Here is a 23,628-nt window from a genome sequence, read left to right on the forward strand (position 1 = left end):
GCTGCACTCTGCCCCTAATCCATCAGACCATTAATATTCAACTTCTCTGAGCAGCTTTCAAACAACCATTATATTTTTGTAGAAAAAAAATAAAAATAAAACCTGCCAGATAAATATTTTTTGTCTCTCAATGGAATTTTTGCCCCCAAATTAAACTGGCCTAAGACCCACAATAGGCAATATTCAGTCCAGGACTAACTTCAGTACCAGCAAACTGGTTGAAATTAGAGTATGGAACAGAATTATTAGACACAGGGATGGACACCATATGTTGAAGAGTCAACACAGCTTTTGTAAAGGGAAATCCATCCCTCACCAATTTCTTAGAATTCTTTGAGGGGGTCAACAAACATGTGAACTAGGGTGATCCAGTGGATATAGTATACTTGGACTTTCAGAAAGCCTTTTGACAAGGTCCCTCACCAAAGGCTTATAAGCTGTCATGGGATAAGAAAGATCATCTCATGGTCAGTAACTGGTTAAAAGAGAGGAAACAAAGAGTAGAAATAAATGGAGAGAGGTAAATAGTGTCCCCCAGCCATCTGTATTGGAACCAGTGCTGTTCAACATATTCATAAATGATCTGGTAAAAGAGGTAAACAGTGACGTTGAAAAGTTAGCAGATGATACAAAATTACTTTAGATAGTTAAGTCCAAAGAAGACTACAAACTGTTACACAGGGATCTCACAAAACTGGGTGACTGGGCAACAAAATGGTTAATAATGCACACTAGACAAATTAATACAACTATATGTACAAAATGATGTGGTCTACATTAGCTGTTACCACTCAAGAAAGAGATCGTGGCATCATTGTGGACTGTTCTCTGACAACATCAGCTCGATGTGCAGCTGCAGTCAAAAGAGCTAACAATGTTAGGAACCATTAGGAAAGGGATCGATAAGACAGAAAATATAATGCAACTATATAAATCCAGGGTATGCCTACACCTTGAATACTGGGTGCAGTTCTGGTCACCCTACCTGAAAAAAGATATTATTTGGGAAATGTCAGAGAAGGGCAACAAAAATTATTAAGGGTATGGAACACCTTCTGTATGAGGAGAGATTAAAAAGATTGGGACTATTCATCTTGGAAAAGAGACTACTAAGGGGGGGATATGATAGAGATCTATAAAATCACAAATGGCATGGAGAAAGGGAAGAGGGAAGCGTTATTTACTCCTTCCCCTAAGTCAGAAGCAGGGGCCATGTAATGAAATTAATAGGCAGCTGGTTTAAAACAAACAAAAAGAAGTAGTTCTTCACACAATGCACCATCCACCTGTGGAACTTGGTGCCAGAGGATGTTGTGAAGGCCAAAACGTATAAATGGATTTTAAAAAGAATTAGATAAGATCATGGAGGAGATGTCTATCAATGGCTTTTAGCCAAGATAGTCATGGATGCAACTTCATGCGCTGGTTGTCCCTGGCCTCTGACTGTCAGCAGCTAGGAGTGGATGACAGGACATGGATCACTCAATGCTTGTCTGTTCTTTTCTGTTCATTGCCTTTGAAGAACCTGGCATTGGCCACTGTCAGAAGACAGGATACTGAGCTAGATGAACCAGTGGTCTGACCTGGTATCACCATTCAGTTTCTTATGCTCTGGGACCACGGCAAGGTTTAAGGGCTGACATCTTGCTACCCATCAGAGCTGTAAATCAGAAAACCAAGAATGCTTCTAACCCAGTTGTATAGGGCCCTCACTTCCAGGCCTGGAGCCCTCCCCTTGGCAGTGAATGGCACCCAGCAGCCACGTAGCGGCTGAGGTGGTGGCACACACTGGTCCAGCTGTGGTGGAGGAGGCTGGACGGCTGAGTGAGCCGCCTCTGGAGCAGATAGTGACTGGCTGGGGCCCACGGGCGGCCCGTGTATCCGAGCCCTTAGACGTGCGGCTTCCAGGGGGGGAGGGGGCTGTGCTGGCGGGTAACAAAGCATCGCCCTGTCCCCTACCTCGGGCGCTGTTCCCTCTCCCAGCGCCCCTGCGTTCAGGCTGCCTGCGCTAGTGTCCCGGGGTTTCGCAGAGGAGGGCGGCCGGCTCGGCCCCCGGCCCTGCGCCGAGGCGGCAGCAGCCAGCTGAGCAGGGCCCTCGCTGCCCCTCAAGGGCCGGGGATGGGGCAGGGAGGAGCGAGCTGTGCAGGGCCGGGGGGAAACTTGCCGGGCCGAGCCCGCCTCCCCCAGCCGCCGCTCCGCCCGCTGGGCGGGCGCTGGCCGGCCGCAGCCAGGTGAGGCGGCCCTGCCCCTCCTCCGAGCGGGCCGGCCGGCCGGCGGCAGCGGCAGGTGAGCTAGCGAGCGAGCGCTGGCGCGGCGAGCATGGCGGACTCCCAGCTGCTGTGCCTGGACGAGACGCACGTGAACGAGAAGGTGAGCGAGGCCCAGGCCAGGTTCTACTACAGCGAGGAGCAGCGCCGGGCGCTGGAGGAGCTGGTCGCCAAAGGCGAGCCGGCCTATCGGGACCGGCTGAAGACGGAGCAGCTGCGGGACTTTCTCTCCAGCCGCGAGCTACGGGCCCTGCGGGACGGCTGGCGCGGCTACGAGGCGCACCTGGAGGGCGGCGGCGGGGCGGGCGGCGCCCTCTCGTTGGCTTACTGGCCGGAGTGCTCCGACACCGAGGTGCCGCCGCTGGACTTGGGCTGGACGGACAAGAACTTCTACCGGGGCATCAGCCGGGTGGGTCTCTTCACCCACCCCAGGAAGGAGGAGAACGCGCCCCACCTCAAGGAGGTGGTTCGGGAGATGATCCAGAAGGCACAGAAGGTAGGTGTCCTTCCTCCCGTCCCCCACACAGCGCCCAGGCTCCCTGCTGGGTTTGTGCGGTGCTCACGCTCTCCCCGCCCCATTGCTGAGTCTCCTGCGGGAGCGGATCCACTCAGTGGCTTGTGTCCTTGAGTTCCTCTTCTTCTCAGATGGCAGCAGCACCTTACTGCGAGCCGCTGGGACAATCTTCTCTGCACCTCCGTCCCGGACACTCTCTGAATACCAGTCAGAGACAGACAGAAGCTCAGGGGGAACCACTCTAAAGGATCCCGGGAGGCCTCTGGGGAGGAGGATCTGGCATTCACTGCTTCAATTTGAGGGTCCTCGATGAAAAAAGGCAGAGGGGAAACCATCCTGCCATCCCCACCAAAATAGATTTTCTTTTGCTTGTTGTGTCAAATAGGAGACAGTTAGCTATGGGCCCCCAGTATCTACAATAGATTAGTGTCCTATCCAGCAGCTCATGATCTTCAGCCACTTTACTGACAATCAAAATGTAAGTTTTGCCAAAGTGACTCCATCAGAAATCTACATCCAGAGCTGTAGGTGTAGGGTTTTATATTGTTATTGGGGTTTTATATCAGCTGCCCATTTTGTGTTGTCCAAGTTTGAGTCAGTGGCTTAGGCAACTGCTACATATTGTGAGTCTGTTTCAATTGTCTTTCTCACATATTTAGGTAGAACTGTTTAACTCTGTACATTTAGATAGATTAGTTTGTTGATGGATTTCTAAATCAATAACTTAATGGTCTGAATGCTCTCTTGGTTGTTAAACAGCTGGAATTGAGAGGATGCATAGCTGTATTTATCTTTTGGGGGCAGAAAACTGTTGTTAGTCATTATGGTACTTCTCTACCAAAAAGACAAACCAATTCAATAGTTTGCCTGGAACACGGATGTGTCGAGTATTTCTCATGTCTGCTGAGCTTAAGCTTCCAGGAAGAGATCCCACTTAAAATGGCTTCTTTTCTTGCACAAGTTTCCTTCGATGTTGGCACCCATGGTGGCAAATGGGGAGGCTACTTGATCCCTCCCCTTCCCTCCCTGCTGCTTTCTGTGGATAATGGAAGCCATTTGTGTCTCCTTATATACACATATCCTTTGCAAAATAAATCTGCTATATGAGATAGGAAGCAGTTTTCCGGAAAGATCCTCTTTTCAACTACACATTCTCTCTCCCCTCCACCCCAACTCCGAATGGGAATCCCCCTCTCTCTCTCTCTCTCTCTCTCTCTCTCTCTCTCTCTCTCTCTCTCTCATAATGAAGCAAGGCCTGATTAATTGTGTGACTACAGAAGGTGCAGGGCAACACCAATACAAAGTGGCTGTGTGAAATGTTTTTATTCAGAGTTAGTAGCATTTTGCATTCACTTTGTAGTGGTGTCAGTGTCTAAAGGAATTGGATGAGGAATTGGAGCTGTTTCAGCTGTTGTGCCTGACAGCCAAAGTTGTGTATGGGTTTTTTTGTTTTTTGTTTTGTTTTTGCTGTTTTGGACAAACTGAAAAACCTGTGCCCCTCAAACTCAAAGGTCTTATATCACCATGTTAAACACCCAATAAACATTGAATGGCCCTTTCAAGATAAACCCACCTGTTATGGTCATGTGAGCTGACCTAGAGAACATTGTTGTAGCCATGTTAGTCCCAGGATATTAGAGACAAGGTGGGTGAAATAAAATTTTTTTTAGGACCGACTTCTGTTGGTGAGAGAGACTACACAAAGTTCTTCTTCAGGTCTGGGAAAGATACTCAGAGTGTCACAGCTATATACAAGGTGGAACTTATTGTTTAGATACTCTGAGAGAACCTGCTTCAGTACAGGAAAAGAAAAACCAAAACTCTTTGACCACACACCTCTACTTATCACTTCCATCCCACACTAGAACCCACATAGGATATTGTTAAACAATTACAATACAGACTCGCTGGGGACCACATCCTGAAATAAATCTTTCCTAAACCCTGTCTTCTGGCCTTCAAATAACTCACCAAGCTCATCAGAAGCAAGCTTCCCACAGATCGATATCCACCAACTTCAAAGCACTACCAGATCCTGCCAGAACATCTGCAGATTTTGCATCTGTTATATCTCCACTGCTACAGTGAGCAGTATCCCCCACAACACACATTTTGTGATCCATGGGTCTTACATATGCCTGTCATAACATGTGGTGCACCTCATCCAGTGCACTAAATGCCCAGTAATAACTATGTGGATGAAACCAGACAGTCCCTATCCTCTTGAATGAACTCACACAGGAAAATGATAAAAGGTGAAAATACCAATCACCCCTGGATGAACACTTTTCACAAAACAATCACTGTATATCTGACCCTTCAGTCCTCATCCTCAAGGGAAACCTGCACAACACCTTCTAAAGATGAGTCTGGGAGCTTAAATGTTTAACTTTGCTAGACACTAAAAATCATGGTCTTAATTAAAGACACTGGATTTATGGCTTATTACACCAATCTGTAACTCAGGAACTGCCCTTTTTTGTCCATGACTGCAGAAGCGTTAATGGGCCACTTCACTTTGAATGATCTCTTAGAATATATGTTAACTACTTAGGCTAAACAATCTGTTCTATTTTGTATTTATCAGAGACAGTCTGAGTACCTTTCCCAGCCCTGAAGAAGAGCTCTATGTAAGCTCCAAAACTTGTCTCTTTCACCAACAGAAATTGGTTCAAAAAAGATATTATCTTACCCACCTTCTCTCTCCTAGCTAATGAATGAAATTTTGGGGCAACTTCTCTCTCCCCTTGCAGAGGGGGGCTGAGCAGGTGTTGATAACACTAGGCACATGTGTAAGGTTTATCAGTGATTTACAGACATTAATAAATGAAGCCTCTTCACCACTGTGAGGTAGGCTATTATTATCTTGCCAATTCTCTAAATGTCCGTAAAGAGTCAGGCATGCCTGTGTCACTATACAAATAACTATCACCATGTTATAGATAAGGATGGGAGGAAACTCTGGTAGCGGTAGCCCTTCATATGCTGATTTGCTCTTTTGTCACTTTTCCAGGTAATCTAGGGAGATCCCCAGGTAATCCTGTTTGCATCTTTCCCTGTGGCACAGTCGCTGCCAAGTGGTAAATAGGGGTACACTATTTGTGCCAGCATTAGAAACAACCTGGAGCAAGTGCCACATGGTAGGGATTTGTCACCTATTCTCAGAAAATTTCAGGGCAGTCATTGTTTTCATGGGCGTATCCAATTCTTACAGTTTGCAGAGGAGCCAGGGCCCTGCATTTATTTGAGCCAAGGCATCATTTGTGTGACATTATTTTATTTACCAAGGTGTTAGTTACAGGTGTTAATCCCCAACTAGGCATGCAGAAATGGGGCTGCTCATCACAAGGGGCGGGGTGGAATGTAATATAGATTTCTGCTCAGAATGCTGGCAGACGAGATGATGTACAGTAGGTGCAGAATGTTTCTTTCTTGCTGTTGTTTGTTCTTGGTGTTGGGGCAATTCTGTGGAGCTGGGAGTATTTTGCCCTCCCCTTCCCATGGTTTTAGTCTAGTTTATCACTTCAACCACCCTAAGGTGATAATAGTCTATAGACTATGCCTCTCATGTGCCTTTTATTGGAGGATCTAAAACAACTTTACAATAAGTAGGTATTATCCCCATTTTACAGACAAGGAAAATTGAGGCATATTGAGGTTGATTAAGTTGCCCAAGTTGGTGTTAAAGCTGTGTCAGTCCTAGGATATTAGAGACACAAGATGGGTGAGGTAATATATTTTATTGGATCAGCAGAAGTTGATCCAATAAAATATATGACTTCACTCACCTTGACTCCAAGTTGCCCAAGGTCACATTGAATTAATTGCAAAGTTTGGAATAGTACAAGGGATCACCTGACATTCAGTCTTGTGCTCTAACCATCTGACTGGTTGCCTCAGTTGCAGGCTCATTGACAGAGTGTCTATGGAAAAGCCATAGCAGCAGCTAGGGCTAAATAAGATTTGACAAGCATTGCCAAGCTTTGACAAGCAGTATATGGTGTTTGGACTCCGCACACAGCAGCACTCCCAGTCCCCAGGGGAATAAGCTACCCAAACAGGGAGTGTGTGTGGCAGCAAAGAGCATTTGCCCTCTGGTTACAGGCCTATACCTGCAACACACAGTTTCTGCTGGGAAGTGAGAGAACCAAGCTGGTAGGTTGGTGAGGCAATCGGTAGGGTCTTATCTACACAGAGGATATTTTCTAAAACTTTCCCACATTGTCAATACCAGTTCAGCTCCAGTTAGCAACTTTGAGAGCCCTCATGTAGACAAGGTTCCTATCGTTACTATTATTAACTACAACATTTAGACTTGCTCGGACCAGGTCTAATTGACCAGTTTGGTTAAAACTGCAGCAGCAATTGGCAGGCTGTCTAAACTAGGGCTCATAATGTTACTAATACTGGAGCTAAATCCATGTCCACAACTGTGAGAAATTTGTACAAATGTTTTCCTATGATAGGCAGGGCTTTCGATGATCAGGCATCGAAAAACTGGGAATGAAATCTGGGTCTTCTACACTATGGTGCGTAGCACTAACCCCAGCGGGTGAACATTGGCTTCAGCTTTGCATCACAAACTGCAACCCAGATCCTATCTGATGACAGGGCAGTGTTCTGCCACTAGTCGGCCATATTTGGCCCCCTGTCACAGAGCTGGCTATGTGTATAATCACTGATCACCTGTGGCAGATACAGGTATGCTGGCAGCTGTCTTTTTTTTTTTTTTTTTTTTTAATTGTGTAATCCTCTGCTAATGGTAAGTCTCTGTGTGTCTGTATGGTGAGGAATAAGAAAGTCTGCTGTGGCATGGTTTGACGCATACAAAAGGGTCTTTGCCAGATCCAGTTTGCCTCTCTAGAGACGATTATTCACCCTGCTGTAGTTACTTGAAACCTGAGCTGAACCTCTTCCAACCTTCAGATGAAGGAAAGGAGCTCTTGTCTGCACTGGCTGGGAACCACACTGCCTGATTGACTGGTTTTAAGAACAGTTCATGATACCTCTTTTTAACACAGCTTGGCTGACCATTGTGAATGGGGCTCAGGGAATTTAAACTGTATTCTGATAACTCTGCTCCCAGGGGGCCTCTGACTGCTCAACTCTACATTCTCTCCCTAAATTAATAGGACTAGGAAAGCAGCAGCTCCCATGGTGGTTCATTCAGAGCCTTGCAAAGGCTGGGGAAAGTCTTTCAGGAGGAAGAGGCAAGTTGGGACTTGATATTTCTAGTGTTTTTATAAGAGAGGCTGGGATGGGGTGGGGACTATAGAGAAAAGCCCTTTGAGATCACCTTCCTACATTGCAAAGGGTGCCAACAATCTTCTGGTTGTGTAGTTACCTGTAACTGCTGACTGTTCAGACTTTTGTGAGATTAACATCATGTTAATGTATCTTTTTATATTTTTTTTTAAATAAAGTCTCTGTTGGAAAAATGCACCCTATTGGGCATGTAAAGTGAAAGAGAGCGGGGAGAATACTTGTAGCTCCAACAAACACAGAACTGAATGCCAACCTGTATCTGTTATTATGAGCAGATGCATTTGAACACCATAGGTCAGATTAAGAGACGTGTTCCTTGTGAACCCAGCCCGGGCAGGAGAGTTCTCAGGAAAATCCGTGGAACCGGAAAACAAAATCCCCCTCCTTCCCACACCCTTAGTACTTTGACTCCTCTCCCCACAATTCCCCTGGCCCCTTGTGCTAAATAGGTGAATCCTGGTTTTCCATGGTCTCTTCACATGTAGGTAAATCACTGTGAGACAAACATGGGCAGAGGGGTCTCACAGTGGAGGCCTCTGCTTAATATGCGGCATTCCCTGGAAATTCCTAGCGCTCCCAACAAGAACTAACAAACTCCTTCCATGTGCAGGCATTGGGAGCCGTGAAATAAAATAGAGATTACGGAATTGTTTTTCAGGCATGTGTTTCTCTCACGCTTTAGTCTGCCTTGGGTATACGCTTTACGCAGCTGGCTTGGCACCCGTGCTCTTTTGTTGCATATTAGTGTGTTTGCATGTCCCCGTATTACCCCTCATCCATATCTCTAATATTGTATTTTACTTGCCTCTCTTTCTGCCCTCTCATTGCTTCCAGATCATTGCGGTGGTAATGGACCTGTTTACAGACCGGGACATCTTCCGGGATATTGTGGATGCAGCATACAAACGCCGGATCCCAGTCTATATAATCCTGGATGAGGAGAATGTCAAGTTTTTCCTGGAGATGTGCAAGTGCATGGATCTCAGTAGCTTCCAGATTCAGGTAAGATACTGTGATACTCAGCATTGGAATGGAGGCCATGTCTATGCAACAGCTGTTCTGCTGTAATGCCACAGTGTAGATACTTCCTATGTCAACAGAAGGGGTTTTTCTGTCAATATAGCTAATCCATCTTTTCAAGAGGGGGTAGCTAGGTTGACTGAAGAATTCTTCCTTCGATTTAGTCACATTTACACCAGAGGTTAGGCCAATCTAACTATGGTGTTAAAGGTGTAAAATTTTTCACAGCCCTAAGCAACGTAGCTAGGTCAATTTAACTTTTATATGTAGATCAGGCCAGAGCTTAAAAGGGCCTTTGTGTCTCCAGCAGGGAGCTGACCTGCTGCAGTGCTGGGGTGAATCAGAGACTGTTTTGATGGACAACTGAGTCCCTTCTACCTGCAATGTGCTCTGATTGGCAGAAGGGAGCTGGGGACAGGAGCCATATTGGAAGGCAGGAGAGTAAGAAAATGGTTCTCTGGTGCTGAGAAGAGCAGGTGAAGACAGAGGAATGACCTAATGAGAGGGGGAGCTCTGAGTAGGTAGGGGCCTGAGGAGGATTTGTGCCTGACTGACTTAAGCATCTCTGATTGGAGAGAATTTTGTCATGGAGAATCATGTGCCTCTGGAGCAGGGATTCCAACTGATCCAGAACCAGAAAGTCCCGGTTGTTCTCTGACTATTATTTGGGCCTGTCGATTTTGTTTGTTGACTGTTATCTAATTCTGTCTTGTTACTTTACTGAACTCACTTATATTAATTCAGCCAGACTTGGAGTAAAAGTCCCTGCTTATTTTGTGACCCCGATGTGTGACTGTTTTTCCTGGGTCAAGTTATTACATGCAGGGCTTAAATTCAGTTGGGGTTGTCCGGGCCAGAGCGCCAGTAAATATTTTCATACCCATGGGGCTTGAACCCTGGCATGCTGAATTGGGGGTGAGGAGAACTCTGGGAATATTTTGAGAATTTAAGCCCTGATCGCATGTGAGGTTACCCCTGTGGCTCTCTTAAGGGGAGTGCCTATGGTGCTTGCCTCCAGGGTTTGTGGGTGGAGTCATTAATTTTTGTGCACTTTGTTCAGGCCTTTATGCACCAAGATGGTGTCAGTTACAGTATGTTCATGTACAAGTGTCACAGAACTTGATAAAGGGTCTGGGTCTAGTCTACCTAGTGAGGATTAATGTGTGGGCAGTAGGAAGAGTTTCACATTAAAGAGCTGAGACAGACAGATCTCCTACATTTACACATCAAAACTCCTGCGTGGCCTAGAGAGTGTAGCCTGCAGAGATTCTATGAGGCCATGACCAGCCTGCTTTGATTCCTGGCAGGAAATAGTTGGTCATTGCTCATGATGAAAACTAGGTCTCCTGTGGTTGAAGACATTGCAAAGCGAGCATCTGTTCATGGTTGCAATTCAAATACAAAGAATATGGTTTCCTGAAGACTGACTGTGGTAGATAAAAACAAGACTTGAAGTTTCTAAATGGATATAAATTTGCTTCTAGCTGGGATCTAGACTCGTCTTCTGCTTTCTTTTTTCAAAACATCTTTAACTGCTGTGCTCCCTTTTTATACTTCACTTCCTGCTGCCTTTGGGAAAGACTTCAATACTTAAGTTCAGCCTTATTCCCCCATAAATGGGCTTCTCTGATAGCCTTGCAATGAAGGCAGACCTCTGTTAATGTCCTTCTCAGGGATAGTAGTTTGTACTTTCAACCAGCCAAATAATAACACATAGCCCTATCACCTTTTGCTGGGATCCCCTCAGATCTTACAGTTTAAGCAGGCTCAAGCTAGATCAGCACTTCATTGGGAGACCTTCAAGGAACACCAAGGTTCTGCAAGAAGTGGTGGTGTGATGATTGAATAGATGGCACTTTCCCTTGTATTAATATTGAACTAAGGTTCTGGCATGGTAGTAATGGTAGTCTGCCACTGGAAGTGCTGTCTTCCAGGTGATACGTAACTGGCTGTAACACCAAGATTCTGTTTAGTTGCAGTCATTAAAAGATCCCATAGCACTCTGATTTTTTTTCTACACTCTTAAGAAATGTCCTGGACATACTGTAATTTAGGTAATTGCACTCTATTACAACTGGATATAGTATTCTTCCTCTTAGGGTACATCTACGTTTGAGCTGGGAGGTGTGAGTCCCAGCTTGTGTAGACATGCTTGCTCTAACACTGCTGGAGCTAGCACCTAAAAACTGCAGGTTGTCCACAGCAGCTCGGGCTAGCTGCCTGAGTACATACCCGGGGCTTGGGCAGGATTGTACTTGGGTGGCTAACTTGAGAAGCCACCTTTGCTGCTGCAGATGCACTACTATTTTTAGGTGCTAGTTTGAGTAGAGCTAGCGTGGATACATCCACGCATACTGGGAATCACGCTCAAGGGTAAACATACCCTTAAACTATTTAGTAGCATGGTGGTGCTTCATCCCAGAGGTGAGTGCATTTCAGTGGAGGGATGGTGTTCCCTATGTATAGTTTATTTATCAGTCTTTAAATGCCCTGAGATCTTTCAGGGCAAGAGACATTATAGAAACAGAAGATTTGGAGGTAGTTAATATGGTATAGTCAATAAATGGCATGCTGTTTGTGTTTTCTGCACATCAAGCCTTATTGGTATATCTTTGTGACTAGACTATTACAGGGTATTTGTGTGATAATATTTTATCTTTCTACCCCCCTCTGTGCCCATGTAAAAAGTTATTTTCAGATCATAGTAGTTAAAAGAAAATCAAATTTGACTTCTTTTTACCAAAAGCAGGAAATGAAATGTGCAAATCCAGTGAAACCTTCCCTTGCTAAATGCTGGTGTAACACCTCTGGCTTTGTGCTCACACAGATTGTTCTCAGTATACAGATTACTTCCAGTTAAAAAATGTCACATAATCTCTTGCCTCTCTTTTGATTGATTTGAAAAACTGAGATCACTCTATCTGCAGATCATGGGCTATTGACTGGCATGCAGCAAAATCAGGTTGGTTAAATAGAAAAAGACCTTCAGTGGAAAACCAGATGGGTAAAAATGTTATAATAAAAACTGTACAGGACACCCTGCTTCTTGTGCATTCTCCTTGACCTGCATTCAGCACCCACGCACATGACTCACTGTGAGGCTTTGATCAAGTCACTTTGACATTCTCAGGTTTCCCATCTGTGACATAGGGTAATGATACTTATAGGGATATTGTTAGGGATAATTAGCTACTGTCTGCACAGCACTTCAAACATATCAAGCAGTATATGAATGCAAGTATTATAATTTATTATTAGTCAGAATTTGTACTGACACTGCAGCATTTCTCTTGAGCAAATACAAACAGATACTGTATGATGAACAGATTAAAAAGTACATATTATGTTCAGAAAACTAGGATTTTAAAAGAATTCCAGTTTCCTTTGAATGTGTTCCTGCACATTTGCTTTCATAGATCACTAAAATAGTAAAGCTGTTAAAGCTCATAATAAATAGAAGTAACCCTTCACATGCTCAGAGGGCTGCAGTAACATGAACTAACCCTTGCAACACTCCTGTTTTGCAGATTGGGAAAATGAAGCAGAGAGGTGAAGTGACTGTAAGGCTTCACACAGAGTTAATGGTAGCTGAGAGTAAATGGGAGTTCCAGACTCTTAACCCTGTGTTTATTTCTCTAGACCACACTGCTGTTTGTTTGTTTGTTTTTTTTATTTGTTTTTTTAAAAGTATTTGTAGTTTGGAAACAAAGGCTGAAGAAAAGAGAATTATTTCTAAATTATCTCTTTGCTTTTACTGACACATACACTTTGCTGTTGACTTACATCGATCATTATTTATTTATTTATTTTTTCTCTGAGACAGCAAGTTCACCTATGGCTGGAAATCCAGTCTGATACAGCCAGGTTCTTTAAACATACAGCATCAGTCTAATCAGCATAGCACTTGTTTGTGTACTCCAATCTATGTTCTTGTATGTTATGTGCAGACAGACAAATCTAACACTGAAAGTCATGTCGCCTTAAGTCAGCACTTTTCTAGTCTACTCAGGACATTTAGTATGACCAACCCTTATTCCACCATCTCTCTGAAAGAGGATTCTGTGGTCTGTCATGCCCTCTGATCTCTTTGCAATGGCCAGTTAGGTTTCTCAGATGGTTGGGAATTCTCCCCAGCCAACTGGTAAGGAAAGGAGTTCTCTTCTTACTGGAGCAGAAGGAGACTAGGAAACTTCCGTTATGGGGGGCTAGGGAATATCTCCTACTGGAACATTCCAGATAATTGTGGTGGTTTCTCCTCTTGTTGCCTCTGATAATTAAATTGTCCAGACTTTTAATTTCCCTCCCTTTATCCAGCTATGCTTTATCACAAAGACAACATAAATGAGACCAGAGCCTGAGGCCCTGACTTAGGTCTGCATTTCAGCCCCTTTAAATTAACACCCAGGTGGGTCTCCCCATAGTAGAGTCTCCCTTCTCCCTTCATAGGAATATGCAGTGGTCAGGAGTGTATATGGCCACAAGCACTGTGTTCCAGCTAGTCTGGACTGGCAGAGTGGCTTATTGGTGACTGGGGGTAGACCCAAGAATCAGGGAATGCAAAAATTCCATTGTTGATTCACTCCCCCACCTGGCTAGGCCTCTTGAGGCTGCATCTCAGAACTGGGGAGTGAGGATAATTTTCTTCTCTTAGGTTTTGAAAGCTTTATCCCACCTCATTTTAGACTTCTGAGTGCTGGGATAAATAGGTGAATGGAGCAGGCAGAGTTGCAAACAAATTTAACCTATTGGCCAGGCCTACGGATTGATGGAGGAGAGTGACCTGTATAGAAAATTAGTGACAAGCTGTGACAGACAGTGGAAGTACATTCTGCACTGGATTATCCCTTCTGTAATCTTTCTGATTTCTGTTGGCTAATGTGAAATAAGAAGTAGCATGGGATGAGGTGAGATGAGATGACTGGGGTGATGGCGCCTGGAGATGGGGATTATCTGATTCTCTATATGTACTATGCGTTGTGACTTGTTTTTTCACCTTCCTGTTAGAACATCCGTGTACGTTCTGTGACGGGAGTTGGGTTCTATATGCCATCAGGGAAGATCAAAGGCACCTTGGCCTCCCGGTTCCTGATGGTGGATGGTGAAAAAGTGGCCACTGGATCCTACAGGTGGGTCACTCACCCAGGACATACCCATGTTCCTTGTATAAGGTCTACCCCTTACTTTACCTAGGGGAGGAGGGAGCAGCCTTCTTCCTTTCTTTTCCCTAACAATTGTCCAGTCCATTTCCTAGCTAAGCTGTCGTGTCCAGTTGAGCTCTTTGGTGAAGTCTGATGTGGGATGGAGCATAGTTTCTCAGCCTGTGGTACAGGGGTACGCGAGACACAGGCAGGGGGTACCCGGGGAAAAACAGAGTGAAGGGGAGGTGGGCGGCAGCTTCTGACTTCTGGGGAAGCCAGGCAGCAGCAGCCTGCTTCCCCGCTCCCAGCTGGGAGGCGTGTGGCAGCCGCTATCTTCTGGGGCAGGCAGGCAGCAGCCCCCCGCTTCCTGCCGGGTCCCAGCTCCCAGGTGGGAGCTCAGTGGCAGCCTCCTGTGTCTTGTGAGCTGGGCTCACAGCTGGATGGCAGCCACCTGCGCCCTGGCTCCGAGCAGAGGGACAGTCTCCAGTGCCCTGGTTTAATGACAGGTAGCAGCCACCTGCCCACATCTCTGGGTCCCAGCTGGCGCGGAAGCCTCCTTTGCCCCAGCTCAGATTGGGTGGCAGTTGCCTACCTCCCGAGCTGGCAGCCAGGTGGCAGCCACCTGCAACTTGCCCAGGTGGCAGCTCCCCTCCCAGGGTCAAAGCCCAGTGCCCAGAAAACTTGTCAATTTCACTGCTCTAGCTGATCAGTGACCACTATGACCGTCCCAGATTTCACCAGTTATCCTCTTTTCCTATCTCTCTCTCTCTCTCTCTCTCTCTCTCTCTCTCTCTCTCTCACCCTTCTTCCCTGTCTCTCTCTCACCCCTTCTTCTTCTCAAATCTGTGGCAAAAAATTTGGCGCGGCGCTTTGTAATTCCCCAGCATTGGCATGCCGGTCAGAGCCTCCTAGCTATGGCCAACATCACCTCTAGCCCAGGTACATACTTGAGTTGCACACCCGTGGTGTAAAGGTGGTAACACTACACACACTAGATCTGACATCTGTCATATCACAGCCTTATATACTCATCTCTTCTTCCAACATATGGCTCACATTAGTTTGTAAATCTAAAATCCCATGGAAAATTCTGTGTTGGGGTACTTATTAAAATTTTCAGAAGTTAGGGGGTACTTGCTACTTAAAAGGTTGAGAAACACTGAGATAGAGAACCCAGAACTGACTTTTGGAGGATAGAGTATCCCTGAGTCAATAGAATGTTTCATTGCGTGACAGAACTCCTCCTCTGCACAAGCCAACGGCCAGCTTGGATTCCCCAGCATCCACTGTGGCCAGTTTCCTATATAGAGGAGGTTAGCAGGGCATTATAGAGAGCCCTCCTGCCAATTCCGCAATAGCAGGTTAAGTGTGGTTACTGGTGTCCTTGTCCAGAAAGGGGAACTGTACTTTAAGGTCATGCAGCTTTCTCTATCAGATTTGTCCACATGTACAATAAAGAACCAGATTTTAAAATATATATCCTGCCACTCAAGTGGGTAAAATACTTGTCAAATGGTTGCACTGCCGTGTGTTCCTGAATGCCGAGCACTCAGAGGTCGCCATCTGGGGATTGGAGAGGTATCAGGTCTCCATATCTCCATCCAAAAATCTAACAGGGTCTTCTCTCTCGCCAGCTTCACATGGAGCTCATCCCACATTGACCGAAACATCCTCCTGTTGTTGACAGGGCAGAATGCAGAGATGTTTGACATCGAGTTTCGTGAGCTCTACGCCATCTCTGAGGAGGTCAATCTCCACAAGGAGCTGAACATTGCTAGCCCTTTTCATTCAGGAGCTGGGAAATCGGAGCTTCGCTCCACTGTGTCTCGTAAGATCATCAATCCCAAGTATAGTCTAGTGGCAGGGGCTGCCCCTGGTGAAATGTTGCTCTGGGCTTCACGCCAGAGGCAGGAGGCACAGGGGGAATTGGAAAAGAACGAGGAGGAAAGTGAGTCGAAGAAGCGGCTAAATCAGTTTCTGAATGATTTGATCACGGTGGAGCAGGTGTTACCAGTAATTGAGCCACCTCTCGAGAGCTCGGGCAGAGTGAACCGGAGTCCCCAGAAATTGTTCTCCCGGTTCTACCCGGATCTGAAATCCAAATCCAAATCCAGGGAGTCCATTCGCGACACCAGGAAGGATGATGGGGCTGGCAACTCTGTAGCCAATGGGGAGGCCAACTCCAAGCAGGGTAAGAGGTTTGGCAGTGGGTTTTTCAGCAGGAGAGCTAAACGGTCCCCAGCCATGAACACAGAGGCCAATTCTTTTGCCAGTGAGGGACACTCAGGAGAAGAGTTTGTGATCGTGAAGTCGCCAGAAGAGGACTTGATCAGCTTCAGCCCTGTCAGCATTCGGAGTTGTGGGGGCACCTCAGGTAAACCTCCTCCACCGCGGTGCCCCTGGGCTCCCCTTCAGTGGCAGGCCCAAGTATGCTCAGCATAGACGCATGAGGGCAGCTCCAATCGTTTCTTTTCCCCTCTGCCTTAAAATGACAAGGAGAGCAACTGTGGCCAATGAAACAAAATCTTGCAGGCTTTTTAAGGGGAAATTTTGTAAGACTCGCCCTTCTCATCTGACTTCCTCTGATGGTCTCCAGATGGGGAGGGTGAGCATCTCTCTCATTTTCCCACCTCCCCATGTAAAAAGGTTCCAGACATAGGTTCTTTATTTCCCAGCTAGAAACTGTTAGTGATTCACTACTCTCCTGGGTGCAAGCAGGGAACCTTATGTTGTACTTGAGGGACCCTATGAGCAGGGCTCCGTTGCACTGATCGGTTGCAGATGTCTCCTACCACCTCACCTACTCAGCTTTACTTGACTGATGCAGAGTTACTATGACAAGGTCATGGGGGGAGGGAAAACAGAGTGGGGAAATTCTACATAATCTACTTCTCCATCCTGCCCACTCAACATGGGGGAGAGCATCATGGAAATAGAAACTAGTTATCGCACCATGGTCATAATCAGTGCTTACAACGTGTCCTTCAATGGCTTTGCCCAGGTAAATTTTCAGTGACTCAGGTGAATTCAAAACTGGCAAATCCCCTTCCCACACTAGCTCCTGAATGGCTTAGATCAGTGGTTCCCAATCTTTTTTGCTTGAGAGCCACAAATATCATTTTTACAACCCTGAAGGGCCACCAGTCTATCAACTCATAAAAAATGTATTGCTGTATACACCGTTAAGAACTACAGATCACTATATCTTTAAAGTAAACATTTTTAGACTCACTATTTTACACCTACAAATTACTCACAGTATGGCTCACACTCACAGACAAAGCACTAGTATAGATGAGTGACTGTCACTACACACTGAAGCACATGGCCTGGCAGCTAAGTCACGATGGGTGGCCTGCTAAGTGAAGGCCAGACTGGAAGGTACTGATTTTTAGAGTTCTGCCCTCTCCTTAAGCCTGGTGGGTCCTGACTGTTCCACCAACAGTTCCCCCCCTTCTCCTTGCAGCCAGACAGAAGGAGTTCAGCAAGGCCTCCTTGCTGATCTCCCATCCCCCTGGCTGCAACAGGGAAACCACATGTATCCTGTAGCCCCGTGTGCTCCCACCTGGGTACCTAGGCTGTGGCTCCCTTCTGCAGTGAGGGGGATGGGAGATCAGTGCTCCCCTCCCTCTGGCTCCAGCAGGGACCCCAGCACCTAGGGACCCAGGGGATGCCCTTTGCCATACTACCTGCTGGAGCCAGGGAAGGGGAGCGCTGATCTCCTGTCCCCGTGGGTGCAGCAAGGAGTCTGCACCGGTCTTGTAGCCCCACAGCAATGTGCTCCACCTGGATCCTTAGGCAGCAGCTCCCTTCTGCAGCCAGTGGGACTGGAGCGGCGGGCAACTTTGGAAGACAGGTTGGGAACCACTGGCTTAGATGTTGTCAGACTGGAACAAACCTACAGTAGACAATCCAGGCTAGTCTCCCCTCTCTGATCGCAACCCCTGCTGGATGCTTTGGAGAGAGTTACAAAACCAGAACATCTCATATTGCTGTGGAAAACATTACCTTAATGTAGTAATTTCTTCCTGGCCCATCCTAACCAGGGGATTATTCTGTGCCCAGAAGAATGTGAAATGGCACGTGGGGTGGGGAGGATATTTGATAAGCCTAAAGCTGCCATTTTGAATAAATTGAAAGAGACTCTCCAGAGACCAGGAAAGTAAGGGTATTGGGGAGAAAGACAAGATTAAAAAACAGCCATCAGTTAGATTCTTAGAAATATTTCTGCCTTGAGAGAGAGATTTACACAGCAAAGCTACTTAAAACAGATTGAAACAAGATGAGAATAGTCTAATCTAGACCACAGCAGATCCATTTTGGGGGGCACCCTTAGAATTTGGGAAGTTGGGAGTAAGCCCTCCCTTCCCCCTTGCCAAATGACCGCATATTCTCTGCACAGCTAGTATATGCCATTAGATACTTCTCTGGTCCCCACGGAGGAAGGAAATCTGTAGAGACTTATGAAATCAGATGGATTGACCTAAGGTCTTGCAGTACCCTCTAGTGACAAAACTAGAGAACTATTGAGTCTGTTTTCCCCACCTATCTCTTTAAAGAGGCAATTTTAAGGTGACAAAGATGCCATATTTCTATCCCCTGACTCTAGGTGTTGTAAAATAGTTCTCCCATCACCCTGTCACTCCCACATGTCATTTGGAAATGAGGTTGATACCGTTCTGGGGCTTGAACTGTGTCTTCCTGTCAGTACTGTAAGTCACCTACCACAATTTAGGGTAGTGTATGAACAATGAGATGGTAAAAAGAAAACTCACACAAAGTATAAACTTTGAGTATCAATTTATAAAGTAAATGCAGCAAAAACCTTAGAAATCTCACGTCAACAGTGAACTTGGTGGGCATGTGGGTGGCCTACATTCTGAGGTTCTGGGGAGGTGAGTAGGGCAGTCACCCTGGGTACAAACTTCCAGGTGGCTTTTTTCCCCTCCGCTGTTACTCCCTGGCCCTTTTTTATTTTTGGCTTGTCAGCTGGGAGTGGCTGGCAAAATAGTTAGGGTCACTCCTGGATATGGGTCTCCTATTAGATTTATACAAATACTAAAGACGTGCCAGTTCAAAGGTGTAGGTGATCCTGACATTACAACAGTGGGTGCAAGTGTAGCTAAGGGAGTCTGAATATAAGGGGGGAGGAGGGATATAACTTAAGAATTGCCTTGAATTTGGACTATAGTCCCTGCTTTGAGATGCTTACAGTCAAAGAGTTTGATCTTGCAACCTTCAATGTGGCTACTCAGACTAAGGTTTAGGCCCCAGGGTAACACTTGCGAAGTAGGGATTAGGGGGAAAAAGAACAAGGGGTACATAATCTTATTTATGTGGTTGCTTTGTTAGTAACATGCTGCTTGAGGGTTTAATAAAATGTCTTAGGTGTGGATACGGAGTGGTGTTCACACTTTGAGAAAATGTGAGGCACTTCTGACTACTCAGATAACTTCGGGGCTGGCTTCATTTTAAAAGTGAAGCTTGGCTCTGTGTAGGCTGAAGTGAGGAATGGTGCTGTGCTGTTTGAGGGTGGAAGGGAAGGTTGGGATACAAAATGTGGTTGTGTGCAGTTCTCCATAGCTTCACACTTTAAATTCAATGCATTTATTTTCTTAAAATTCACACAAACATGCATTAACCCTTTGGGCCTGCCTATACACACACCTTCTAAAGTAATTTCATTCATTATATAGAGCTGTAGAGATGCATACCATCTTACAAATACATAGAAAGACCAGACCCCGTTCCTTGTCTTGGTCATAACTTGAGAGAAACTATCTCAGCAGTTTATGGCTCAATGAATAGTAAGAGCGTCAGACAGTGATGAAAGGAGAGAAATAAATTTTGGGGCAGGACTTGAAAAATCTTACTGGCTGTTTATATTCCAGAAGACTATACCAGAGTTAGATACAGCCAGAGTTAAATACAAAGCATGTGGGTTGCAGAGACATCATCAGTGAAAACTGGGGTAATGCCTGGTCAGAAGCCCAGCCACCATTTACTGGGATTTCTGCTAGGTTGATGTTCCAGCGTACTGCTTGAGGACTTCATTTTTTTAAAAATGTTACCCCTGGATCTTGAGCAGCCTTCCCCACCAGCATCTTCTGTACTGAACGAAGTACGTCTAGTCTAGCTATACACTGCCTAAAGGGGATAGGATAACTTCACAGGTATTAAAGGGTACAGATTTCAGGGAGGAGTGGGAAAGAAGGAAACTGTTCAGGGTGGTGATGGGGGGGGATTAAGGAGTAATGGGTTGAAACTAAGAACATGACTATTTAGGCTAGATCTCACATTTAACTGTGGGATTATAACATCCCAGATTTGTGTCTCAAGGGAAGTTGTGGAAGCCCCATCGTTCTGGACATTTGACACTAGATTGAATAAAGCACTGCAGAATGTATTGTAGGGACTAAGGCTGCACGGCTCAAGTGGACAAGCTGACCACTTTTTTCATCTCTAACTCTTTGGAAGTGTCCCAAGCAAGCAGAGACCAGGTCTGGCCCTTCTTGTCTTCTGTGAGCTGAGGAAACCATAGCTCAGGCTGTCATGCCTACTGGCCAGAAAACAGAGCTCATTTCTCTAGTGGATATAAAGCTTTGTCACTTCTAGTTTCTGGAGTCTTTCTTTTTTGGTGTCTTCTGATTTCAAAGTTAGAAAGTGAGTTGACCCCACACACCCCCACTGAGGGCAGAGTTGAATGAGGGTCTACAACAAGCAATATAATGAGGGAGAGCTGAAAGTGTGTGCTGAAAGCTTTATTTAAATCTTTTTCTTTTAACTTTTTTTTTTTTTTTTAACAGGTAAAATGAACTCAAACTCTCCCAAAAGGGATAAAACCAAACAGTCAGCCTGTGTTATGTCTTGATCTGGAAGGAATGTCAGGAGCATTGAAGACCCAAAAAGAACATTTGATGGAATGTCTTACTGTTTACACATTTAAAAACCTGTAGACTTGTTCTCATACAATGGTCTTTCAAAGCAGTGTAATGTCCAGGATGCAGCTTGCTCCTCCAGGGAAAGCGCACATGCTGCATAAAGCATAAAATGTGGGTGGTTCCCATGTGAGGATTAGCGATGAAAGTGTTAATGTCAATATTTAACTGTGATAACTGGAATTCAGAGCTAAACCTGCACTGAGATGAATGCAGGGGAGCTTCCTACTTAATGCTGCTATTTCAATCTAGCTACAGACTCAAAAGGACAGCATTGCATCATTTGGGAGAAAATTGTGAAATCTGCAGATCATGTGGATTTTCCTTATTCATGGATTTCTATAGATTTCTGTTGTCATCAGCAGGGACTAGCTAGAGGATTCAGTGATTGAGGAAGGAGGGCTTGGCTGGAAGACAGTTAGGGGATTAGTATACTAGCCCTTCACTTCATGTCACAAGACTAACAACAGAGCTCAATGGTGTGGTAATAATTTCCACTCAGGAGATCAGGTTTGTAATCTTAGGGGATGCTTCAGACCAAGATCAAGGTGCATTATCATATCTGTGTGGGGTCCCAGGCCTGGGATAGCAAGGAGTGCTGCAAGATTATACAGGGACACAAGAGATGATACAGACCAATGCTAGCTGCCATAAAATCAGTTTAATCATTAATTCTGTGCCATCTTGGTTTTAATGGAAAGTGAGTAAGTAAAGGGACATCTTGGAGGCTGAGAAAATAAGGAGAGCTAGGTGAAAGTTTCAAATGTCTGGCTTATTTTTCATTAACCTCCACCTTCCAAAAACATAAAAATCAAGGTCTCAATCCCATAAATATACTGGAGACACCACTTATTTTGCACACTTCCATTGGATTCATTCAATCTTTGGAATAGCATTTTGTCCTGCCGTGTGGATTGAATTCTTGCCTTCCAGATCACCACATTATGTTGCCTTCAACAAACCTTCAGTGGTTGGTAAGGAAAATACATCATGATGGTAAATAACCACCTAAATACAAATAATATATTTGTACTAACATGATGTTGAACCCAAAGAAAATATGGTTTCTTTAAAGAAAATGAACAAAGTTCAGCACACAATCTAGTTGTACTTGGAGTCTGTAGCAAAGAAAACCCACCCAGAAATGAAATGTCCTAAATAGTCTGTTGGGTCCTTGATCACCGTGGTTGTCTGTATGATGAGGGAGTTTCCTAAAACTGATAAAATCTGGTCAATTGAGTCCTGTCCCCTGCCAATGCCCTGCCTGGAAGTTACTCGTAGCAGATTTCCTTCTATCAGCAGGTCTGACTTTCAAATACCATAGTGATGGGTTTGGTATAAGAACCTGAATGGAATTCTCTGTCTCCCCCTATCTTTATTTATAGGGACAGCAAACAGTCATGAGCTGCAACACTGGGTATGTGCCGTATATATAGTATGAATGGCAAGCATGCTACTGCTAAGCATGCTCCTAAGAACCTCTCTTGACCTTAAGCTGGCCATGGCATCTTTCCCTCAATCTATTGGGTATCCTCACCCCAAAGTGAGTTGACAAAGTGGTTGTCATCAGTATAGCCAGCTTGAGAATAAATGGCACCCCTATAATTTGGCTCAACCAACTCCAACCTAACAGCAACTCTTCTTTATGAAGCTTCCCCTCTCCAAGAACACAGCAGGGGGTAGGGGTTTACACCATCACTAAAACACTTGCTCTTTCATACAAGAGCAGTCCCACCAAGTTAAGCAGGGCTACTCACATATGTGAGTATTTCCAGGATTGTCTTGACAAAACTTACTCCTTATAAACTGAGGTGGCTTAGTTAGTCTTTGTTCTGTTATCCTCTTATTTGTTTGGAGATTATTCTCTTCTTCCTTGTATTTGTTTAACTTCAATCTCTGGTAAAGTAATTAAGTTTACCATGGCCATGATTGCTCCTCATATACTTTTTCTAATTGGTCAGACTGTTGTCTGACTTCAGTCTTCTGGTGCTTCCCTATCCTCCATGACTTAAAGTATTGGTGTTTTAAAATGTAGTTCAGTAAATATACTATTTAATTCACTTAACGACATGCTGATTTGAATAGTCCCGTATCTGTTTTGATCAATATATTTTAAAGGTCCTAGTTACTATCCACATCTTTTCCTTATTTTTCTGATTAAGACAGATTTAAAAGGAAATCAATATCTCAGCTATTCTTACACTATTAATTTCATTCCTCCCTTGCTTATTAGTGGAATGACTTTCTGTTTGGTACTACTTTTTCCAAAAGCCCTTATTTCCTTTAACCTCACTGGCTAACATAAACTTGGTCATCTTTTTTTGCTGTGCTTATTTTTCCCTGTAGATCTTAACTGATTGTCCATTTTTGTTTTGTCCAGCTTCCACGTACAATTTTTTGGTGTGTGTTTCTTCCAACTTTTAGTAGCCTCAGGAATTAGTTTTATGCCTTAGCTCTGATGTCTGATGGGACTCTTCAGCCTTATT

The 23,628-nt window shown here is 45.0% G+C and overlaps 1 protein-coding gene across 2 annotated transcripts; it reads left to right on the plus strand.

The window, feature by feature from the left end:
• The first annotated feature begins 1,917 nt into the window (after positions 1-1,917).
• Positions 1,918-23,402, plus strand: FAM83F (family with sequence similarity 83 member F). Of its 2 annotated transcripts, XR_010921973.1 has the most exons (6): positions 1,918-2,763; positions 8,881-9,048; positions 14,071-14,192; positions 15,839-16,395; positions 16,478-16,578; positions 21,011-23,402. XR_010921973.1 is itself a non-coding variant. In XM_067559530.1 (5 exons), the coding sequence occupies exons 1-5, from the start codon at positions 2,320-2,322 to the stop codon at positions 21,073-21,075; spliced, it is 1,539 nt and encodes a 512-aa protein (XP_067415631.1). In that variant the 5' UTR covers positions 1,918-2,319; the 3' UTR covers positions 21,076-23,402. The 2 variants fall into 2 exon arrangements, 1 of the variants encoding a protein (XP_067415631.1); XM_067559530.1 differs by having other exon boundaries at positions 15,839-16,578.
• Positions 23,403-23,628: the final 226 nt, after the last annotated feature.

This window comes from Emydura macquarii, unplaced genomic scaffold, assembly GCF_026122565.2.
Source record: "Emydura macquarii macquarii isolate MOO-44397 ecotype Brisbane River unplaced genomic scaffold, CSIRO-AGI_Emac_v2 contig_2205, whole genome shotgun sequence".
NCBI classification, from domain to species: Eukaryota; Metazoa; Chordata; order Testudines; family Chelidae; genus Emydura; species Emydura macquarii.

What these genes read in the sequence shown, in the direction of transcription:
- FAM83F (XM_067559530.1), top strand. Translation starts at nt 2,320, where the DNA reads ATGGCGGACTCCCAGCTGCTGTGCCTGGACGAGACGCACGTGAACGAG. An exon ending in GTGGCCACTGGATCCTACAG is followed by an intron (nt 14,193 to 15,838) that starts GTGGGTCACTCA and finishes CTCTCTCGCCAG; the next exon opens with CTTCACATGGAGCTCATCCC. An exon ending in GAGTTGTGGGGGCACCTCAG is followed by an intron (nt 16,579 to 21,010) that starts GTAAACCTCCTC and finishes TTTTTTTAACAG; the next exon opens with GTAAAATGAACTCAAACTCT.